Source organism: Ammodytes marinus (genome assembly GCF_949987685.1).
Source record: "Ammodytes marinus genome assembly, chromosome: 4".
NCBI lineage: Eukaryota > Metazoa > Chordata > Actinopteri > Uranoscopiformes > Ammodytidae > Ammodytes > Ammodytes marinus.
This window is the reverse complement of record NC_137233.1, coordinates 34,263,938-34,282,142: the sequence shown is the minus strand read 5'-3', so window position 1 is coordinate 34,282,142 and position 18,205 is coordinate 34,263,938. Positions and strand designations below refer to the sequence as shown.

The 18,205-nt window shown below is 41.6% G+C and overlaps 1 protein-coding gene across 1 annotated transcript in view; it reads right to left on the bottom strand.

Moving 5' to 3' along the window:
- Window positions 1-13,930, bottom strand: part of cntn3b (contactin 3b) — a gene marked incomplete at both ends in the record, with an annotated part of 118,912 nt that extends 104,982 nt beyond the window's left edge. Inside the window, 2 exons of the mRNA XM_080026383.1 lie at window positions 7,961-8,096; window positions 13,876-13,930. Coding sequence (XP_079882509.1) covers window positions 7,961-8,096; window positions 13,876-13,930 — 191 coding nt within the window. The remainder of the gene's footprint in view (window positions 1-7,960; window positions 8,097-13,875) is intronic.
- Between the last annotated feature and the right edge of the window lie 4,275 nt (window positions 13,931-18,205).

Below are 18,205 nucleotides of genomic sequence, written 5' to 3'. Positions count from 1 at the left end.
AGGCTGTTGATGCTATGTAGGTTTTACTGTGAATACATCTCATTAAAAGACCTACACTAATTGAGCACTGGGTCACATGTTCCTCCATTAGTTTGACACACAAGCACTGTAGTTTATTTTGACTCAAACCCACACATAGCCATACAAAACAAGCACAATGTGTTTGTATTCAGAGACGGACCAATGTATTGTTGCCTTTGGGCTTTTCACTGCATGTGCTGCCCATGAGAAGAAATTAAAGTAACCCCAGACTTAAAAATAAACTATACAGTATACTTAATGGTATTGTAATAATATATGTGACATTGGCATCCCGAAAACTACTGAGATCATTATACATTCACTTTCTACAACAACAACAACAACAAAAACAATATACCATAACATACTGTATTTTAACTGTGCTGGGAATTTATTATATCCTATTGGGTGTATTTTTCCACTGTCCTCTGCATTCGAGTAACACCTGAATAATCATTTCATTATCGTATCTCAATGGTATTACCGTCGGATATGCAAGAAAGCTGAGGCAAGAAAAGGGACATACTCAATGCTGCAGTGAGTCCCTGACAAGAGTTAACATCATCTTCGCTGACAAATTCAATAGTGAGTGACCCAATTTTTTCTATGGATATTAAACCAAATTGATGTTTTTTTCTTAATAACTGCAGTAACTGAGTACAAATGAATTGTGGAGCTCTGAATGTAATACCCTCTCGCTTGGCATATCTAATTATACAAATACTGTTCATTTGCAGAGTGATGGACCATGCATATAGTTTACAGTGTCTGGTGAAAGTCATAGCATAACCACTTTCCTAAAGGCATTTATTTTCAGTCTGCTCAGGACTTTCTGAGGTTCTAGTTTCAGTGTTAGTGAAATAAATTGAAAAAGATTTCTGCTTTCTATTTTTTTCTTCTGGACAAAAAAGGTCTTCTCCTTGCCCGAAGCGAAACAAGTCAAGGATAATCAGTGTTAGCAAAAAAGGGATGCAGCCGATGACAGTTTTCAAACTCAAATTAAAACAACAATTCTTCCATTAAAAATGGTTTTCAAATTTCTCATTCATTATTGAGGGCATTCAGTGGCGGACTCAGACTGTTTGAAGGGCAGGGGCGAAAAAATAAAAAGGGCACATTCTGGACAACATGGGGCCCCACCAGCGCACACAGTGGCCTTTCTAACTCGATGGTGTTTTGTTGTTTTCCATGTAGCACTTACTTGTGGCACTTTGTAGTTTGATTTATTTGCAGCTATAGTACTGACGTGATTCTTGTTGTTCTGAGTCTGTACCTTCATTGTTGAATGCACTTAATGGAAGTCGCTTTGGATAAAAGCGTCAGCTACAGTAAATAAAATGTAATGTAACAAACACCAAACACTGTGTTTGTAGTTGTTAAAAAAACTGTTGGGCTCATACAACTAAAAGGTGGTTCTGGGGGTCCCCCCCATAACAAATTGAGTTTCAAAGACACTGTTTCCCCTTATTCTAGCGACTTTATAAACACCAAAATGACTTGTTCACATCATTGTGCACGTTCACATTTTAGCCAAAGTGAGGATGCCTTGCTGCTTTCATCTTTACTAACATTTAATTAAAAATTGGACAGGAGAAAATTCAATATGCCGCTACCATACAGTCTTTGACCGCTGACAGCCAGCTACGGAAAAATTAAAGGAAGTTTTCCTTCATGTTGAGGTGACTATTACACTTGAATGAGGACCGCATCTTGAACGCTCAAAAAATAACTTGGCATCTAATTGCGCTTTTCAACTATGGGTACGGACATACTCTTAATCTGCTTTTTGCTTGGTTATCCAGTGGAGATTTAAGTACCACTCGATGTAGCTATAGCGACGCTACATTAAAGCAACGCCGCTCTCGCATTTCCCGTTCATCGGCTATCAAAGAGAGGAACGTCTGCACTTCATTAGCGTACCACAACATGTTTTAATCGGTTTGCCATATTCTTGCTCCAGAGGGCACATCATCATCATTTAGGAATATTGTATGGAGGGAAACCTAGGGAACTCAATACTTTTTGTTCATGTGTAAAGGGCAGCCAATAAGGCACTTTCTCTCGTTTTCGCCACCATATAAGGCACTTTTGCAACACTTTTTCAACCATGGAGACACCAAAGGGCATTAGAAAGGCACTAGAAGGGCACTAGAAAGGCACTAGAAGGGCACCAGTAGGGCACTAGAAGGGCACCAGTAGGGCACTAGAAGGGCACTATAAGGGCACTAGAAGGGCACCAGTAGGGCACTAGAAGGGCACCAGTAGGGCACTAGAAGGGCACCAGTAGGGCACTAGAAGGGCACCAGACGGGCACTAGAAGGGCAGTGGCGGCAGTGGCGAAGTGGGTAGGGAGATCGCCTCTGGAGTGCAGGTTCGGAGGTTCGATCCCCCGTCTCCCCGCCACATGTCGAAGTGTCCCTGAGCAAGACACTGAACCCCAAATTGCTCCCGATGGTTCAGAGAGCGCCTTGCATGGCAGCTACTGCCATCGGTGTATGAGTGCGTGTATGAATGGGTGAATGTGGTAAGATATGTAAAGCGCTTTGGGGCTGAGAAAATCGGCTAGAAGGCGCTATATAAGTCAAGTCCATTTACTATAAGTAAGGCACGTCATTGAATTTTCTTGTGAAAAGGGCAGTCAATAAGGCATTTCCTCTCGTTTTCACCACTCTTGAGGGCACCTTAGCATGCTTTTTCAACCATTGAGGCATGAGGGGGGGGGCGGTCGCCACTGAGGGCATTGACTCCAAACAGTGGACATACTGACCTAGATCAATGTCGGCAGAGTGAAATATGTGTGTTGTTTTGTGCTACAAGCAGGAGCTGAGACCTCCGTGACGGTGGAAAATCAGTCAACGCCAGGTGCTGCCGATTCGACAGAAACACAAGAGCAAAACAAGGCTCACTAGAGGAGCAGTATCATGTTTAATATAGCTTTAATTAAAAGCTAAACAACATACAGGGTTACTAAAATGATGTGGAAGATATGTACTTCTGATTAATTGAGTTTTAATCCAAATCGTACCAAAAATATTACATTTTGAAGACATAAACTATTTGAATTATTTAAAATCAAAGAAGTGAAAGTTGTATCTTTATCTTTTTTTCCAGTCACTTAGGGTCTGAACTCTAAAAAAGACATACACAACCCACAAATAATTATTTAATTCCTGTCACCTGACAAACTAAAGTCTAATGTTACATCAACTTAGTTTTGGTTTCCACTTACTTCCGACAAAATGACTCACAACACACAAAGTTTATCTAAATTATAAAGCTGGATCCCACACATCAACAAAGTGATGTGATTACTGTTTGAACAGGACACACCAATTATCAGACCCATGACTGTATTCACACATGCCGTGTTTAGTTCGGTTGAAACAAACTCAGGTGCACTTCCGCCTTCGGTGCGCATCTTTCAGGCAGGTGTGAATTGTTGAGATAGGCAAGAATATTGCAACTTTTCATTACACATATCTTGGTCTTAGGTGAATGGGAAATGTATATTTCTTGTTTTCGTATGGAAAAGTATGATATTTTGAACAAGACAGGCAAGGTAACAAGTGACCTTTAATATTAAGGTAGAATCACTAAAAGTGGTGTATTCAAGTTTTTATCCTGAAATATATACATAATTGTGAATTCCTAAGGCCTCTCTGAAAAGGCATGCCTGGGCTTGTCCTGGGACAGGTCAGGGGTGAGAGAGACAAGGGGGGCAGTGGGTCTTGAGCTGGACACACACACCCTCATCTTTCCCCCACCCTCTCCCCTCCTAATACACACACCCACTCTCTCTGTCTTCGGACTATATACAGCCAGGGTTTTGAGCAAGAAGGTCTGCTGGTTTTGGGCGAAGTTTTGACTGTTCCACTTTTTTGTTCTTTCACCATGGACGAAAGACTTACAAGAAAAACTCGAAAGAAACTCTGAATCTTTTTGAGTGCAAAATACCTAGAAAAATTGAGTGCTGTTCTTTTTGTTCTAGAAAAGGGGATGAAGCTCTGAACCAATTCTTCTTTTTTCTGTGAAGATTGGTAAGGAGACATTTGGGTTCTATTGACTGGCGTAGAGTTTAAATAAACTTTTCAACTGTTGTTTTGGCTTTTCCTGACTCTCTGTGTCGCAAAATTACTATGGTTTTAAAAGTCTGAAGAAATTCAGATTGATAAGACTGTAAAAGCTTGGCCAAAGACTTAGAGAATATTGAAAGCTGAACAGCGGGGATAAGGTTTGAATATACTCTTAATTTGCCCTCTAAATTGGTTGATTTACTGGGGAAAGATTAAACAAAATACTATTCATAAATAGGAATTAATTGATGAACCAGGTTGCGGAATGGCATCGAGTTGAAGTTTTGAGCTGTTGTGGCCAACTGTTCCTGATTCTCTGTATCGCAAAATTACCATTGTTATAAGAGTTTGAAGAAATTCAAATTTCTATGACTTTGGTAAAAGCTCGGCCAGAGACTTAGAGAATATTGAAGTTGTGTAAACGGTGGATAAACTTTTATACTTGATGGCGCTCCGAATAGGATCTCTTTTGGATCAACAAGGTTTTAAAGCTGTGGAACCAACTTTTTCCTGACTCTTTGTGTCGCAAAATTACCATTGTTATAAGAGTTTGAAGAAATTCAAATTTATATGACTATGGTAAAAGCTCGGCCATAGACTTAGAGAATATTGAAAGTTGTGTAAACAGTGGATGAGCTTTGAAATCAGAGAACGAGAAAACTCATGAACTAAATTCAATGTGAACAAATTACATAAAACAAATAAGCTAATTCTTATCTACATATATTAACCACATTTGGGAGTGTAGGTACTTATTTTCCTTCCTTTCATTTTATTTTATCTTTATAGTGAACGTATAATCTTTTTATATTGGTTGAATACAATTTCTTAAACTTTATAAATCCTGTGCCTGATTTTTAGTTTAGAGTTGGGAACAAGGACCTAATTAGGGTTTTTCTTTAAAGAGATCGAGGCGCTCCTGAGGTAAGCAATTCAAACCTACACTATGGCAACACCACTGATAAGAGAATACACATCCCATAACACACTCCTTGAAATAGGAGGGAATTGCATTTATCTACTGGCCTAGCTCATCCAGGTGTATGAACTTAGTGAGGACTAGCGGGTAGTCTTTTAAAGTCAGGGGTAATGTAAGGTATTCATCCACCAGAATAATTAAAACCTATTATCCAATCTTCTAAAAATTATCTTGGAAAAAGGTCTGAAATCTGGATTTAACCTAGGATAAATTAGAAGTGTAATTGTATGTGTCATTAGGGGACAACACAGGGGGAGATCTGGAGATAGGCAGGAGTCAAAGGGGCACATGCTTTAAACCAGAGCCTTTAAGGTAATACATGGTGTGAAGGTTTTTGGTGAAAAGTTAAACCTTTTGGGAATTGTGTGAATTGGCTTGAGGTCCTTCGTTTCACGTAGAAGGGTGATGGTTAATGAACACATAAACGTTACAGTGGAACAGGTTTATTCAGGGAACAAATAGACTTGGCGGGCTATAAATACACGGAAACGTCCTGATATTAATTCAGGGGTGTTTAATCTGGTGAAGGGAATACCGGCATATTCATTAGAATACAGCAATCGCACGAGGGGGCGGACCAAACAAGCGCTCCGAGACCCAGCTGAAGGGGTAGTCTCAGGGTGTATTCACACAGGGAAAGTCCGCTAGTTCACTTGCTTTGGTCCAGACCAAATAGAGTATAGATTTTTTTTATTTGGTGTGGTCCACTTTCATATTGCCCCTTTTGCAAGTGAACCAGCATTAAGAAGTAAAACCACACGTGATCTGAGGTCATTCATTCATTGGACAAACATTCTGGGGTGGAGAGAAGCAGGAACCACGAAGTGAAAACTGCGAAATATATAACTGATACAATATGGGGTTAAAAATAATAAATAAATAAATAGGCCTACATCTAGCCTATAAATAAAATAAAATAAACATAAAATTATTGTTGTCTCATATGGTTATAATATGTAGGCCTGTGTCAATGTGTGGCTTGTAGCCTACGATGTGAAACATAATATTTACTGTATTTTTGCTGCTGTACGCGCGGCTCGCAGGAATAGGCTCAAGCTGACACACAGCTGATTTAGCCGTGTGTCAGCTGGGTGTGAGTTTGGCACGGCTCAGCTCCAAACTGACACGATAGTAGCCTATTGACGGTCCCGTAACATGGGAAGCAAAATAAAAACACGCACTTCATACAAAGCGCAGCGTGAACCTGTTTTCACTGTGCGGGAGACGATCCCCTCTCCTTCATCTGACCGCTGAACACATCAGCATGTTTACACGTCCTGTCTATCAAATGTAATATATTCGCTCGGGGCTCCCGGTCAAACCACAACTAATCTTCCTAACAATGGCGACAACAACACTTTCCCATAATGTGAAGCTGACGGCGATTTATTAAAAAAGAAAAGGCACAGTGCTTCCTGCAATTGGGTCGGATCGAGTCCGGACAAATTCACACCACAAACGAACTGCAGCAGAGTGCGTATGGAAGCGCATCGAGACCACCTCTTCAGCTGGGTCTTGGAGCGTTTGTTTGGTCCGCCCCCGAGTGCGATTGCTGTATTCACACATGTCTGAAAGATGCACACCGAAGGCGGACGTGCATCTGAGTTTGTTTCAACCGAACTAAACACGGCATGTGTGAATACACCCTCAGTGCGTTTCCAAACGCACTCTGCTGCAGTTTAATGACATTTTAATTGCAATGACAGAACTTTTTGAATTGCCAAACAAAAAAAATCTAAAGTCTATTTGGTCCGGACCAAAGCAAGTGAACTAGCGGACTTTCCCTGTGTGAATACACCCTCAGATTAAAAAGAAATCCCCCAAAAACCTTTTGGTACAATAAAAGAACAATGGAACGTGGGATCAGTATGTTCACTAACTAGTTACTGACGTTTTTGACAAAAACCCCACTCCTTACTATTGCATTAACGCCACAAAGGACCCCATACTAGAAACCCTCTGTGACAGCTCAGGCCAATGTGTCACAATGCTTTAGGTTCACAGGTGAAATAATGCATGTGATGTTTTTTTCGGCTTCATCCCAGACCATCTCAAGTTGCACAACCAAGTATAGCAATAACCCTCCCCCCTCATGCTGTGCCAGGACAATGTTTTGGGTGCAGACACATTATAGGAAATGTAAGCATTTAATGGAATGTCACTCACAAGGTTATTTGCCTCTCCCCACCCCCACCCCCCTTGCTTGCTGTGCATCTACATGCTGCTGACCAAGCTCCGAAACACAATCTACCACACACACAAAAAAGCTCCGCCAGCTGCCATTTTTACGGTGCTGCAGGCTCCCTGCTGCACCGTATAGGGAATAGCCCAGGGAGATATCAAAGGATCTGGGCTAGCAAATGAGTCCCTGGAATCTCCTTTCTCTGCCCTAATGATTTCTTAAGCCGACGCATCATATTATAAATCACCAGCTTTAGCCTGGCACAGTGGCTTAACATCTTATCATTAATAAAGTTAACCTCCTTCATATCTGGGGGTGTTGGGGCATATTCATCAACCACTGACTCTATAACTACATCATATCACTACCGGGGCTGAAAATAGATAAGCTGTGTGCAATTAGAAATGGATGCAGAAATTAAGCAGTGTCTCTTTGAAGCCTGTTTTATATATTTTTTTTTTAAGTTGGATGGCTCGTTATCTCTGTAGAGCATTTTAGGTCCAGAAAAAACATTGTTCTTTTAACACATCAATGGCAATCAACGCTATCAGTACACTCTTTGATTTTTTCGGAGCGGCAGTGAAGATTCAGAAGCAATTAAGCAGCAATGCATGGGGATTTTTTCAAAGCATATGATGTGGTTGGGCACGTGCACAGACGGTTTGAGAGCCATGGCTGTTTATAACTTTGATTTGTTCATTTTACCTGTATTGCGGAGGAGGGCTCCCTTCTGCCTGGCACATTATGGTAGCCTGCTGGTCCGGGGAGCTGATCGGTAAAATGAGGTCACTGGGCTCTTTCCTCCATCTTGGCCCTTGAAATATGACATCCTCTGTGCAGGCTGTAGGGAGGAGGGAGAGGGGAGAAAAGTCTAGAGTAGTACAAGCCACAAGAAATTGTCTCTTTGACCTCAAGAGAAAATACAGCAAAAAAGCACAAACACTGTAAGGAAAAGTAGTTAATCTCGCCGCGGTACAGCAATTTCTTTGACACTCAAGGGGATTCTCCTATTTCAATATACTGTAGTTAGTTTCTCCTTCTCTTAAAACAACGTTGCTCTTTCCAAAGCAAAGAAAAGATACACATTACGACAATCCCCCATGATTTGTAGTGTACACCTTGTCTTGCATTAAGAGTAAACCCCTCTTACCCATTGTTAGGCATTTACTGTAAATTCTGACATATTTAGCATCTGTTTCACTGCCCCTTTTACACAGCCAGTGAAAGCCGGGAATATGCCGGCCTTTCGGCCCTCCGCCCTGCTGTTTGAATGCGACAGTTGCGGGACGAGGGAAGAAAGGTGCGAGAGATTGTTCCGGGAATTTTACTACCTCGGGGGGGGTTCCGCCTCTCTGTTTAAATGCTCCAGCTTGTTGTTGCGGAACAGGGGGGCGTTTGGCGTTCCATAGCCTACGTTCTAAACATGCGACCATGTTAGCAGTTGAAGGACGTGTGTTTAACATTAATCACGGCGGCCTGATGTCCCGTAAAAATCACCAAATAAAAGGAACGGCGTATAATCTAGCTGATCATAAGGTCCGTTGCTCAATCCAAACCCCCGCGCTTCATTTTGCAGAGTGTATGAGTCTATTTCTGCCCAGGAGAAGTTGTTCAATGGGAAAGCTAGGCTAGGCTAAGTAAGGGATAAAGTATAGCGAACGGGCCACAGAGCTACTGTTTTGCTAACACAACTCAAGACTCGCACACTCTACAAATAATAATTTTAATCGGCCAATATGTTTAACAAGAGCTCCATCTAGCTAACAAAGCATTATCCCCCAACATAAATAACACAATTCACGGAGAAAATTACTGCGGAACATTTACATTGCGGGCTGCAGCCTGAAGTTACTGTCCAACTGTCAATATGCGGCCAAACGTACTCACGTCGTCTTGACTGGATTCCTGTCGGACATTAACCATGACTCCTGTGTTCCCTGCTCTCCTGATACATGCAAAGTCATGTTGAAAAAGTATTCCATTGTTTTCTGAACGAGTAGCCTAGTAGCCCTGTTTGTAGACGTCTATCCATCAAAACTATGACGTAAATCCTTAGCAACGGTCATTATACCCTTGACAGCGGTCTGTCAATACGGCCCTCTCACTGCAAGCTCCAGCACTTCTGCTCTCAATTCACCAGCCAGTGTTGTTGTTGTAAAGCAGCTGACCGGCGCGGTGCTAAATGTTTACGTCACACCTGACGCTGTTTACAAGCACCTCTTTCATTCCGGAACGCTGTGTAAAAGGAGCTACTGATGCGCCAGTAGGCCGGCGTTGCTTGGTTCTGTGTAAGCAAAGCCGGCATTTTGGAGTGATATTGTTCCGTCAATATGCCACAATCTCTGTGTAAAAGGGGCTACTGTAAGCTACAGGATTTTTTTTCTTTTGTTTTGCGGAACTCGACACTTAAAGGTTGACTTTGCAAAAATGAAAAAAATAAATTATAGAGTCACACAAAAGTAATCCGACACAATGGAGTGTGATGGTGTGTTTATCAGCACAGCCCCCTCCCTGGCTGTATTTTGCTTTGTTTTGGTTTATTTTGCTCCGTCTGGACTTTTCTAGGCGTAGAGAGTGTTGAACCCTCAACCAATAACAGTGCCAGGCTCAGGTAGCTGCCACAGTGCTGCACGCTGGAGCTGAGGCACTAGACAGTGCAGCAAATCCTTCCGCTCCCTACTCACAGCTCTCTCTGTCTGTCCAGTCTCCAAGTTTGTTTTCTGTCACAGTTCAGGCTGTCACAGTTCAGGCACACTGATATATCCTATGTCTAACTGGAAAGTGTCCTCCTACTCCAATTATTTTCAGTGTTGATGTCAGGGACAATAATATAATGATAGATAATAATACAACGCAGTTATTTAGGTTAAATTGTGCGATATCTGGCCACTGATCAGGGGCCTCATTTATAAACGTGGCGTACGCCCAAAAGAGGGCGCACGCTACTTTCTAAGCAAATATTGAGATTTATAAAAAACAAACTTGACGGGAAGATGTGCGGTCCTCCACACAAGCTCTGACCCATGCGTACGCACAGAAAGTGGAGAAAGGAGAAACGGTGACTCCGTCGGCACATGTATGAAGTGCGAGAACGAATGTGTTTGTGTAAAATTAATCCAGATAGGCCTATTATAAGCCATTTAGGTCTATCATATATTGGGAGTTTCTTTGCAAAACGGATGAAGCAATAATAAACAAATGCCTCCACGGAATTTTCCATGGAGTGATACCACAAAAGAAAAGAAAAAATAGGATCTTAAAGCTGCAGTTGAGAGTTTTTGTTACTGTAATATTTGGCAAAACTGTCATAATAGCCATTCAGCTATATGTAGGTGAAGTGGTCTGAAAATATTTTTTTATCACTTTGCTCCCCCCTGCCTCTGTGTGCTGCCCCCCAAAATTGCCACCGCTCATGTTAATTTTGACCAATCAGAGCGAGGTCAGATTCTCTGTTCTTATTGGCTGTGGGACCTTGGCAACGACGTTGATGCGTCAGTTGCGTGAGCGTTCACGACCCTAGCAGTCTGACACTAGCCTACTGTTTGGTACAAGGCTACTACGGCGGACAGCGAGTGGCAATGTCTTCACAAACGAACCCTCAATTTACAATTCCCAGGATACTAACAACTAACACCGCTAAGACAGCAAAAAAACGAGGAAAGACGAATATTGAAAAGTTAACTGCTGAAAGGGAGACGGAGAGAGCTTGAAAAAAAGTACACCGGCCATGTCTTCTTGCCCTATCACATCAAGACCTCTCCGACCGCGACCTCGCGACTTTTTTTTTCAAAACAGCGACAAGCGACAAATCTAGCTTTTTTTCTGGTGTTATTGGTGACTTTTTTCGCCAAAGCAAGTATCATCTCTTCTCAACGAGCAGCGGGAGCCCCGAGCTGAGAGGTGTAGGCTATCTCCTGCTCTGACCGCAGCTGAGAGGGGCTGCTGCGCAAGGACCGGGCCGTCTGTCAGTGCTCTGTGACGGGGGACGGGCCAGGAGGCTCCCGCTGCTCGTTGAGAAGCGTTAAAAGTGATATTTGCTTCGGCGAAAAAGTCACCAATTACACCAGAAAAAAGCTAGATTTGTCGCTTGTCGCTGTTATGAAAAAAAAGTCGCCTGGGGGGCTGAAAAGTAGCTAAATATAGCGACAAAATCGCTAAATTGGCAACACTGGCCGAGCAGCCCCTCCCAGCTGCGGTCAGAGCAGGAGCATTGATAGGAGATACACACACACCTCTCCGCTCTGTTACAATTATTTTGCTATCTTGCCTGGCTGTTACAGCTACTTTTGTTAGGCCTACCAGCACACTTACAATGATTTTAAGCTAACATACATGGTATGTCTGTGATTAAAATGTATGCTCAATATGTACGTATGTAGTTATCATTACTAATGTTTAATCACCTCGGAATCGGACATGGTGTTTGTCTCCTGTCAATGTAACTGAATTCACATGAACGCGCGAAGCTGTCGTTCAGAGGGAGGAGCTACAGCAGGTAGAGCGTTGGGGAAACAGCCGTTGGGATCCCAACGGCTCAAATTATCAACTGCAGCTTTAAATAGCCTACAAACGGAGATATGAGTGCAAAAACAACGTTCGAATATGCTCTGCAGTTATTAAACAATAACCTATCTGCATGTTATTGAATTAATTCCGATTATATTGAGATGGAAAACAGCCTATTAGTTTTACATTGGCGCTGTTCTTGATGCCTCAGTCAGGCAGACAGGAGTGCACAGGTTCATACATTAATCATAAGCCTACTGTACATCACATATTGTACTAATTTCTACTATTTTTCATGGCTGCACTCTGACGCCTTTACGCTCACAATGTGCCACTAAACTATATTTTCCCTGGTCGCCACTTCTCCAACGGGTACTTCGGCGTGACCGCAGTGATCCACACCGTGTGGAGTCTATTTTTCCATTTCCCTTTCAGTCGGCGATTGCCACTACCGCCTTCATGCAAATTTTTTTTTTATTAATTTGGGCGTGTCAATGACTATGTATGGGTAAATATGGGCGGTGAAGCCCGCAAAGGCTGCGCCGCATTTAGAGTTGATTGTGATTTATAAAGGGAAACAGGCGTAGGACGTGAGTGCGCACTGTTTTATAAATCAGAATATTTTTGTTCACACGTACATCCTAAATTTCTTCCGTACGCCAGCTTCCACGTGAATCCCACGCAAAGCTTTATAAATGAGGCCCCTGACATTTTCTCCTCAGTAAATTATGATTCACATTAAATTGACAAGGTTGACACATAAAGCAGAATGATCTATTTCCAGAACATCTATGTCTACGCATGCACTGGTTAATTGAGGCCATAAGGATGCACTCTATCTGCCAGCAGCTTAAAAGGGAAAGGATGTGGAACACAATCTGGTACTAAATGAAATTGGAGTCAACAGACGGCCAGAGTAGGCCTAATTAATATCCTACTGCTTGGCAGATTGCAACATGTGGCTAGAGCAGTTCTGCATGTGGTGGTTGTAAATGGTAATAACATGTCAAGGAATCAACATATATTTTTACAGTGTGATAGATTGAGAGAGAAAATATGGGAACGAATCACAGCAACTCTTGGTGCTGGCGATTTGACTGCAACACGAACAACGGCAAATTGAGATCAAATGCATTCACCACACAGTTTGGTAAGACAGCCTCACCCTAATGAGAATTGGCTTAAAATGTTGTGCAGGTTAACATTTTAGGTTTCAGTGTATTGTGTATTGTGAAGTCCCAGACGACAGAGCCAGACAGTATGTCACTTCAGATGCCATGATTATTTTTATCAATTGCAGTGATTTTTCGAGGGTTTTTCCCAGAGTGCATGCTCACAGAACAGGAACTATAGTACCTATTGGGCCAGCAAACTGAGGCGCTGTGAAAAACACTGTGAGGCTGCTTGTGGGTATCTCACCTCCCTCGAGTACTGGGGCGTGAATTACCCATGAGCCAATTTGAATAACATTCAATGGGATTTACAATGTCATTTGAACAAGGGGGCTGACATTCTAGTAGAGTGTCTGTAACGCTTCTCTTGCCTGCCTCAAATCCCAGGTGGCCCCCACACACACAAGGGCAGAGCGAGGCATGGTGGCTATAGTAGATTGTGCTAAAAATGTAGGGGCCTGGATTCATTGCATGGATATAGATAATGATCTGGACGGGCCATAAACTGGGATATGGGATGGGACCGCTAGTTGTCCCTGACAGTGTACGACTGTGAATGGGCAGCGGGACACCACCCTAGGGAGCTGTGAAGGACATCAGGCACAGACGACTCTACATGTAATGGGTGCAACATAATCTCAGAATAACCTTTTTCGATTAGGGGAAAGAAAAGATTTGCTGAGGTTATTTACAACTGTTCTGATTTTGTCTCTTCCACACTAACCTCAACGAAAATCCATATTTCCTAACGCTGCATACTAAGAATGAAATGGTGTTCACTCCCCTGCTCTGACCTTACACATCACAAAAAAGAACATTGTTTTGCATATATGAATATGCATAAAAAAATTATTACTCATCACTAATGATGTTTTGACACAAACCATGACAACAGAGTGCATTGCGACTCAAAGGCAATATGTGTTACGAAACATGTCTTACCTGCAAGGCATCCAGTGATTGATAGCAGAACAATTTGTTTCCATGGTAACATCATCTTTAGTGGCCCAGGGCTAATGAGACTCTCATCCAGTTGGTTGTGAATGGAACGCTCTCCCTTTGAACACAAGCCTTTTAATCTGAAGGGAAAGTAATGATGTCAGTGATTAAAATGCGAAATTTTTGACCCAAGTACGACAAGCATTCACTGCAAAGTAAAAACACAACTCTAGCAACACTGAGTTTACATAATAGGTTGTTTGGCAGCATGGTTTGGGCAATGGATATACAACACAGCAGCACTATCTCAGGTGGCACAAAAGAAACAGTTGCTGAATGAGTATGTTTATAGCGTGAGCGTTTCTCATCCGTACTAACAAGCTCAAGTCTGCAGCTTTAAGGTGAAATGAGGAAGGGAATAATTGACTAAAATAACAAAAAACAAATCAATAACGCTTTATATTAAGGTCCTTATAGTAAGCATTAGTTAATAGGTAAAGAGGCCCTTAATGTATGCCTATTAACATTAATTTGTGTTAATAAGATTATATATAAGTGTTAAGAATAACATAATAAACATTTATTGTGATATTATAAGACTTGTATAAGCCCTTATAAGAAACTTGTGAATTATTTATTGATTGCTTAACCCTTTGATACACAAGCTCTGCATACCCCCTTTGATGCATAACATGACCGGTAAAAAAAGCTACAAGAGAAAATCCGCAAATATACAGTGGACCCAGACTGACTACTGAAGGGAAATTAAAATTGAGTGGAAGTAGGTAGGCGGGCAGTGCCAGAAAACAAAACAAACAACCAACATGGCGTACTCTACTTTACAGCTTTCTAAGGACATTTTTTAGACTATAGGAAAATGTTCCTTTTCATATATGACATACCTTAGGGAAACAGAAGCAATTCAGCAGTGTCATTTTGTTTATTAGAATAATAGAAAATATGCAATAGGCATCATAACAAAATTTGACTGGTGCATAAATTTGGGCACCCCAAAAGAAAAATGACATCAGTACTTAGTTGAGCCTCCTTTAGCAAAAATAACAGCCTCTAGACGCCTTCGGTACCCTGTGATGAGTGTCTGGATCCTGGATGTAGGTATTTTGAACATTCTTACATACTAAAGCGATCCAGTTCAGTTAAATGTGATGGCTGCCGAGCATGGAAAGCCCGCTTCAAATCATCCCATAGATTTTCGATGATATTCAAGTCATTGGACTGCAACGGCCATATCAGAACATTGTACTTTTCCCTCTGCAGGAATTTGAACTGTGTTATTGTCTTGTTGGAATATCCAACCCCTGGGCAACTTCAACTTTGTGACTGATGCTTGAACATTATCCTGAATAATCTGTTGAAACTGGGTTGAATTCATCCGACTATCGACTTTAACCAGGGCCCCAGTCCCTGAAGTGGCCACAGCAAGACCAAATTTGACAGTAGGTAGCAGGTGTTTTTCTTGGAATGAAGTTGTCTTCTTTCGCCATGCAAAGCGCTTTTTATAAAGACCAAATAACTAAATTTTTGTCTCATCAGTCTAAAGCATTTTCTTCCAATATGAATCTGGCTTGTCTAAATGAGCTTTTGCATACTCCATGCAACTGTATCTGTGGCGTGGGCGCAGAAAGGGCTTCCTTCTCATCACCCGGCCATACAGATGTTTTGGTGCAAATTGCGCTGAATTGTTGAACGATGTACAGATACACCATCTGCAGCCATATGTTCTTGCAGGTCTTTGGAGGTGATCTGTGGGTTGTGTGCAACCATTCTCACAATCCGCCACCTATGCCGCTCCTGTTTTTTTCTTGGTCTGCCATGCCTGGGTTTAACTGCCACTGTGCCTGTGTCCTTCCATTTCCTGACAACGTTCCCTACAGTCGAAATTGACAATTGAAACCTTTGGGAAAGCTTCTTGTAGCTGTCCCCTAAACCATGACAATGAATAATCTTTGTTTTTCAGATCTTTTGGGAGCTGCTTTGATGATCCCATTCTGTCTCACTTCAGCAGAGAGTCAAAGAGAAGTGCAACTTGCATTTAGGCACCTAAAATACCCTTGCTCATGATTAAACAGACATTTCTATGAGGTTCAAGGCTTAACAACATAATCCAACCAATTTTGTGTTTAAAGTCATCAGTTTTACATACTTTTACAGGCATTAAAATCAACAAAACCACAAGGGTTCCTATATTTTTGCACAGCCAGTTTTTCACATTTTATTTTATTTCATACAACCAAATACTGCTTTTCAAAAAATCTTTGTTTGGAAAACATCCCAGTAGTTAGCTGTTCCTGGTAAATTAAAGACATACCACTTTTATCTATTTTTTTGTGAAAGCAGAGTCAATTATAATGCCGGCTGAGAGGGGTTCCCAAACGTTTTCATATGACTGTAGAACTCTATTCTATATCTTGATTCTAAACCTTAAGAATATATTTTTTTGCAATCACCATCCCATAATGGATAGACAACGCTGCATGACTTAAAGTCTCTAGTCTAGTTATTGTGACCAGCCTAGAATGGCTGTTTTTGGGTTGGGATGTGGCCATAGGCATCTGAATAACAACGAAACACGCTTTACCAGAAATTGTGGAGTCTGGAAAAGAACCAAAACATATGAGCCAGGGTTCCATCACAGTGATTGCACCTAATGCAAAGGGGTGAGGAGGAGGGAAATAATTAATGTAATTTGACCATAGATAGTATATAATATGGATGTATTATCCGTGCTAACCTCAGTTATTCACACGGCATCCAATAATCCTGGTTTATGCTCGTCGCCATTTTGTAAGATTTTTACTCCGTCTCACGTCGGGGGGAGGGAGATACGCCCATCGAGCTGACGTATACCTCTGAGGCAAAGTGAGGGACAACGGAAGGAGAGCTGTCACTCATGAGATCGCGCCAATTCATTTTAAGGCAGTGTTGGGAAAGTTCTTTTTCTACGTGAACTAGTTCAAAGTTCAGTTCACACCCTTTAAAATGAACTAGTTCAGTTCATAGTTCATAATTCAAAATTATGAACTAAGTTCACAGTTCAAAAATGAACTAGTTCATAGTTCTTTTTTTTTTAAATATGTTGCTGCAGGCTATTATTTTTCTAAATAATTGCCACATACCATATAGAACCACAGACAGAAATTATTTCAATAACATTCAGTCCACACTAGAAGCCAGCTGCAGCTTTTACCCCTACAGTATATTCTCAAAAACATGAGGAAAAAGTTGTTGTTCGAATGATCTTTTTAATGAAGAATTATTCAAACAAAAACGGTTAAGGTGCAAATGTTTTTCCATTTTTATAATTTTCCAAACCTGGAAACAATTCTCATGAAATGCCATTCAAAGAAAGCAATACTGGAAAAATATACCAGGCAGGTTCTACAACCAAATTAGCCTACAACTTAAACTAGTAAAACCCTCAAGGAGACCATTCTAAACTGCAGTGTAGGGCCTACTGTTAACAACAAAGTCCAGAAGATGTGTTGACATACTTATCAACACAAACACAATCTGAGGTAGGTAACAATCATACGAAGAAGAGGGTATAGCCTGAGGCTAGGTCCATGGTCTGAGTAAGTGCTGCTGCATTTATTTGTTTTTGTTTTTTTCCGCGGTGTTTCGCATTTTGATGACGCAGCGGCGGTGCGACGCTGTGGTGGCATGTGTTGCCAGATTGGGTGTTTTTCAGCTACATATTAAGGGCTGTTTACACTGTCCTTTAGCGGGGGTTTTCTATGGAAATCTGGCACTCTAATGAACGATTGAACGACTGAATGAGCGCCGTTCACAAACGCCAGAATGAACGCGTTCGCAAAAACGTTCACGAGGCAGAAATACATACGTTCAGTTCACGTTCGCCCCCAATATGAACGAGTTCATGAACGATCGTTCATTGAACGCGTTCAGGCACAACACTGCCAAACAAATAAAAACTAGCGGGGTCCAAAAAAATTCACCTCCCTCACTGTTGTCATGGAGATATGACCTAAACATACAGACTAGAATGGTTTTTTGGACCAGGCTGTAAACAGGTTTAATAAGACTTTGAAAACGGCCTGTCTAACAAGTGAGTCAAGAAAAATGGCTCAGTCTTGGTACCACCCCCAGTGGCCACCGGAAAGTACTACAATTTTGGTCACTTCCTTATTGGATGCTAGTAAAAATCGCTGAGGTTGGGGCTTGAATTTGACACGCGAGTAGTGGAGCCGATTTACAAGCTTATATTGAATTAATTGATGCCTTGAGTTGATCGAGCAAGAGTGTATGCTGCGAAGACACTTACCCCAAGCATCTTCCAAAATTCCTACTCCTA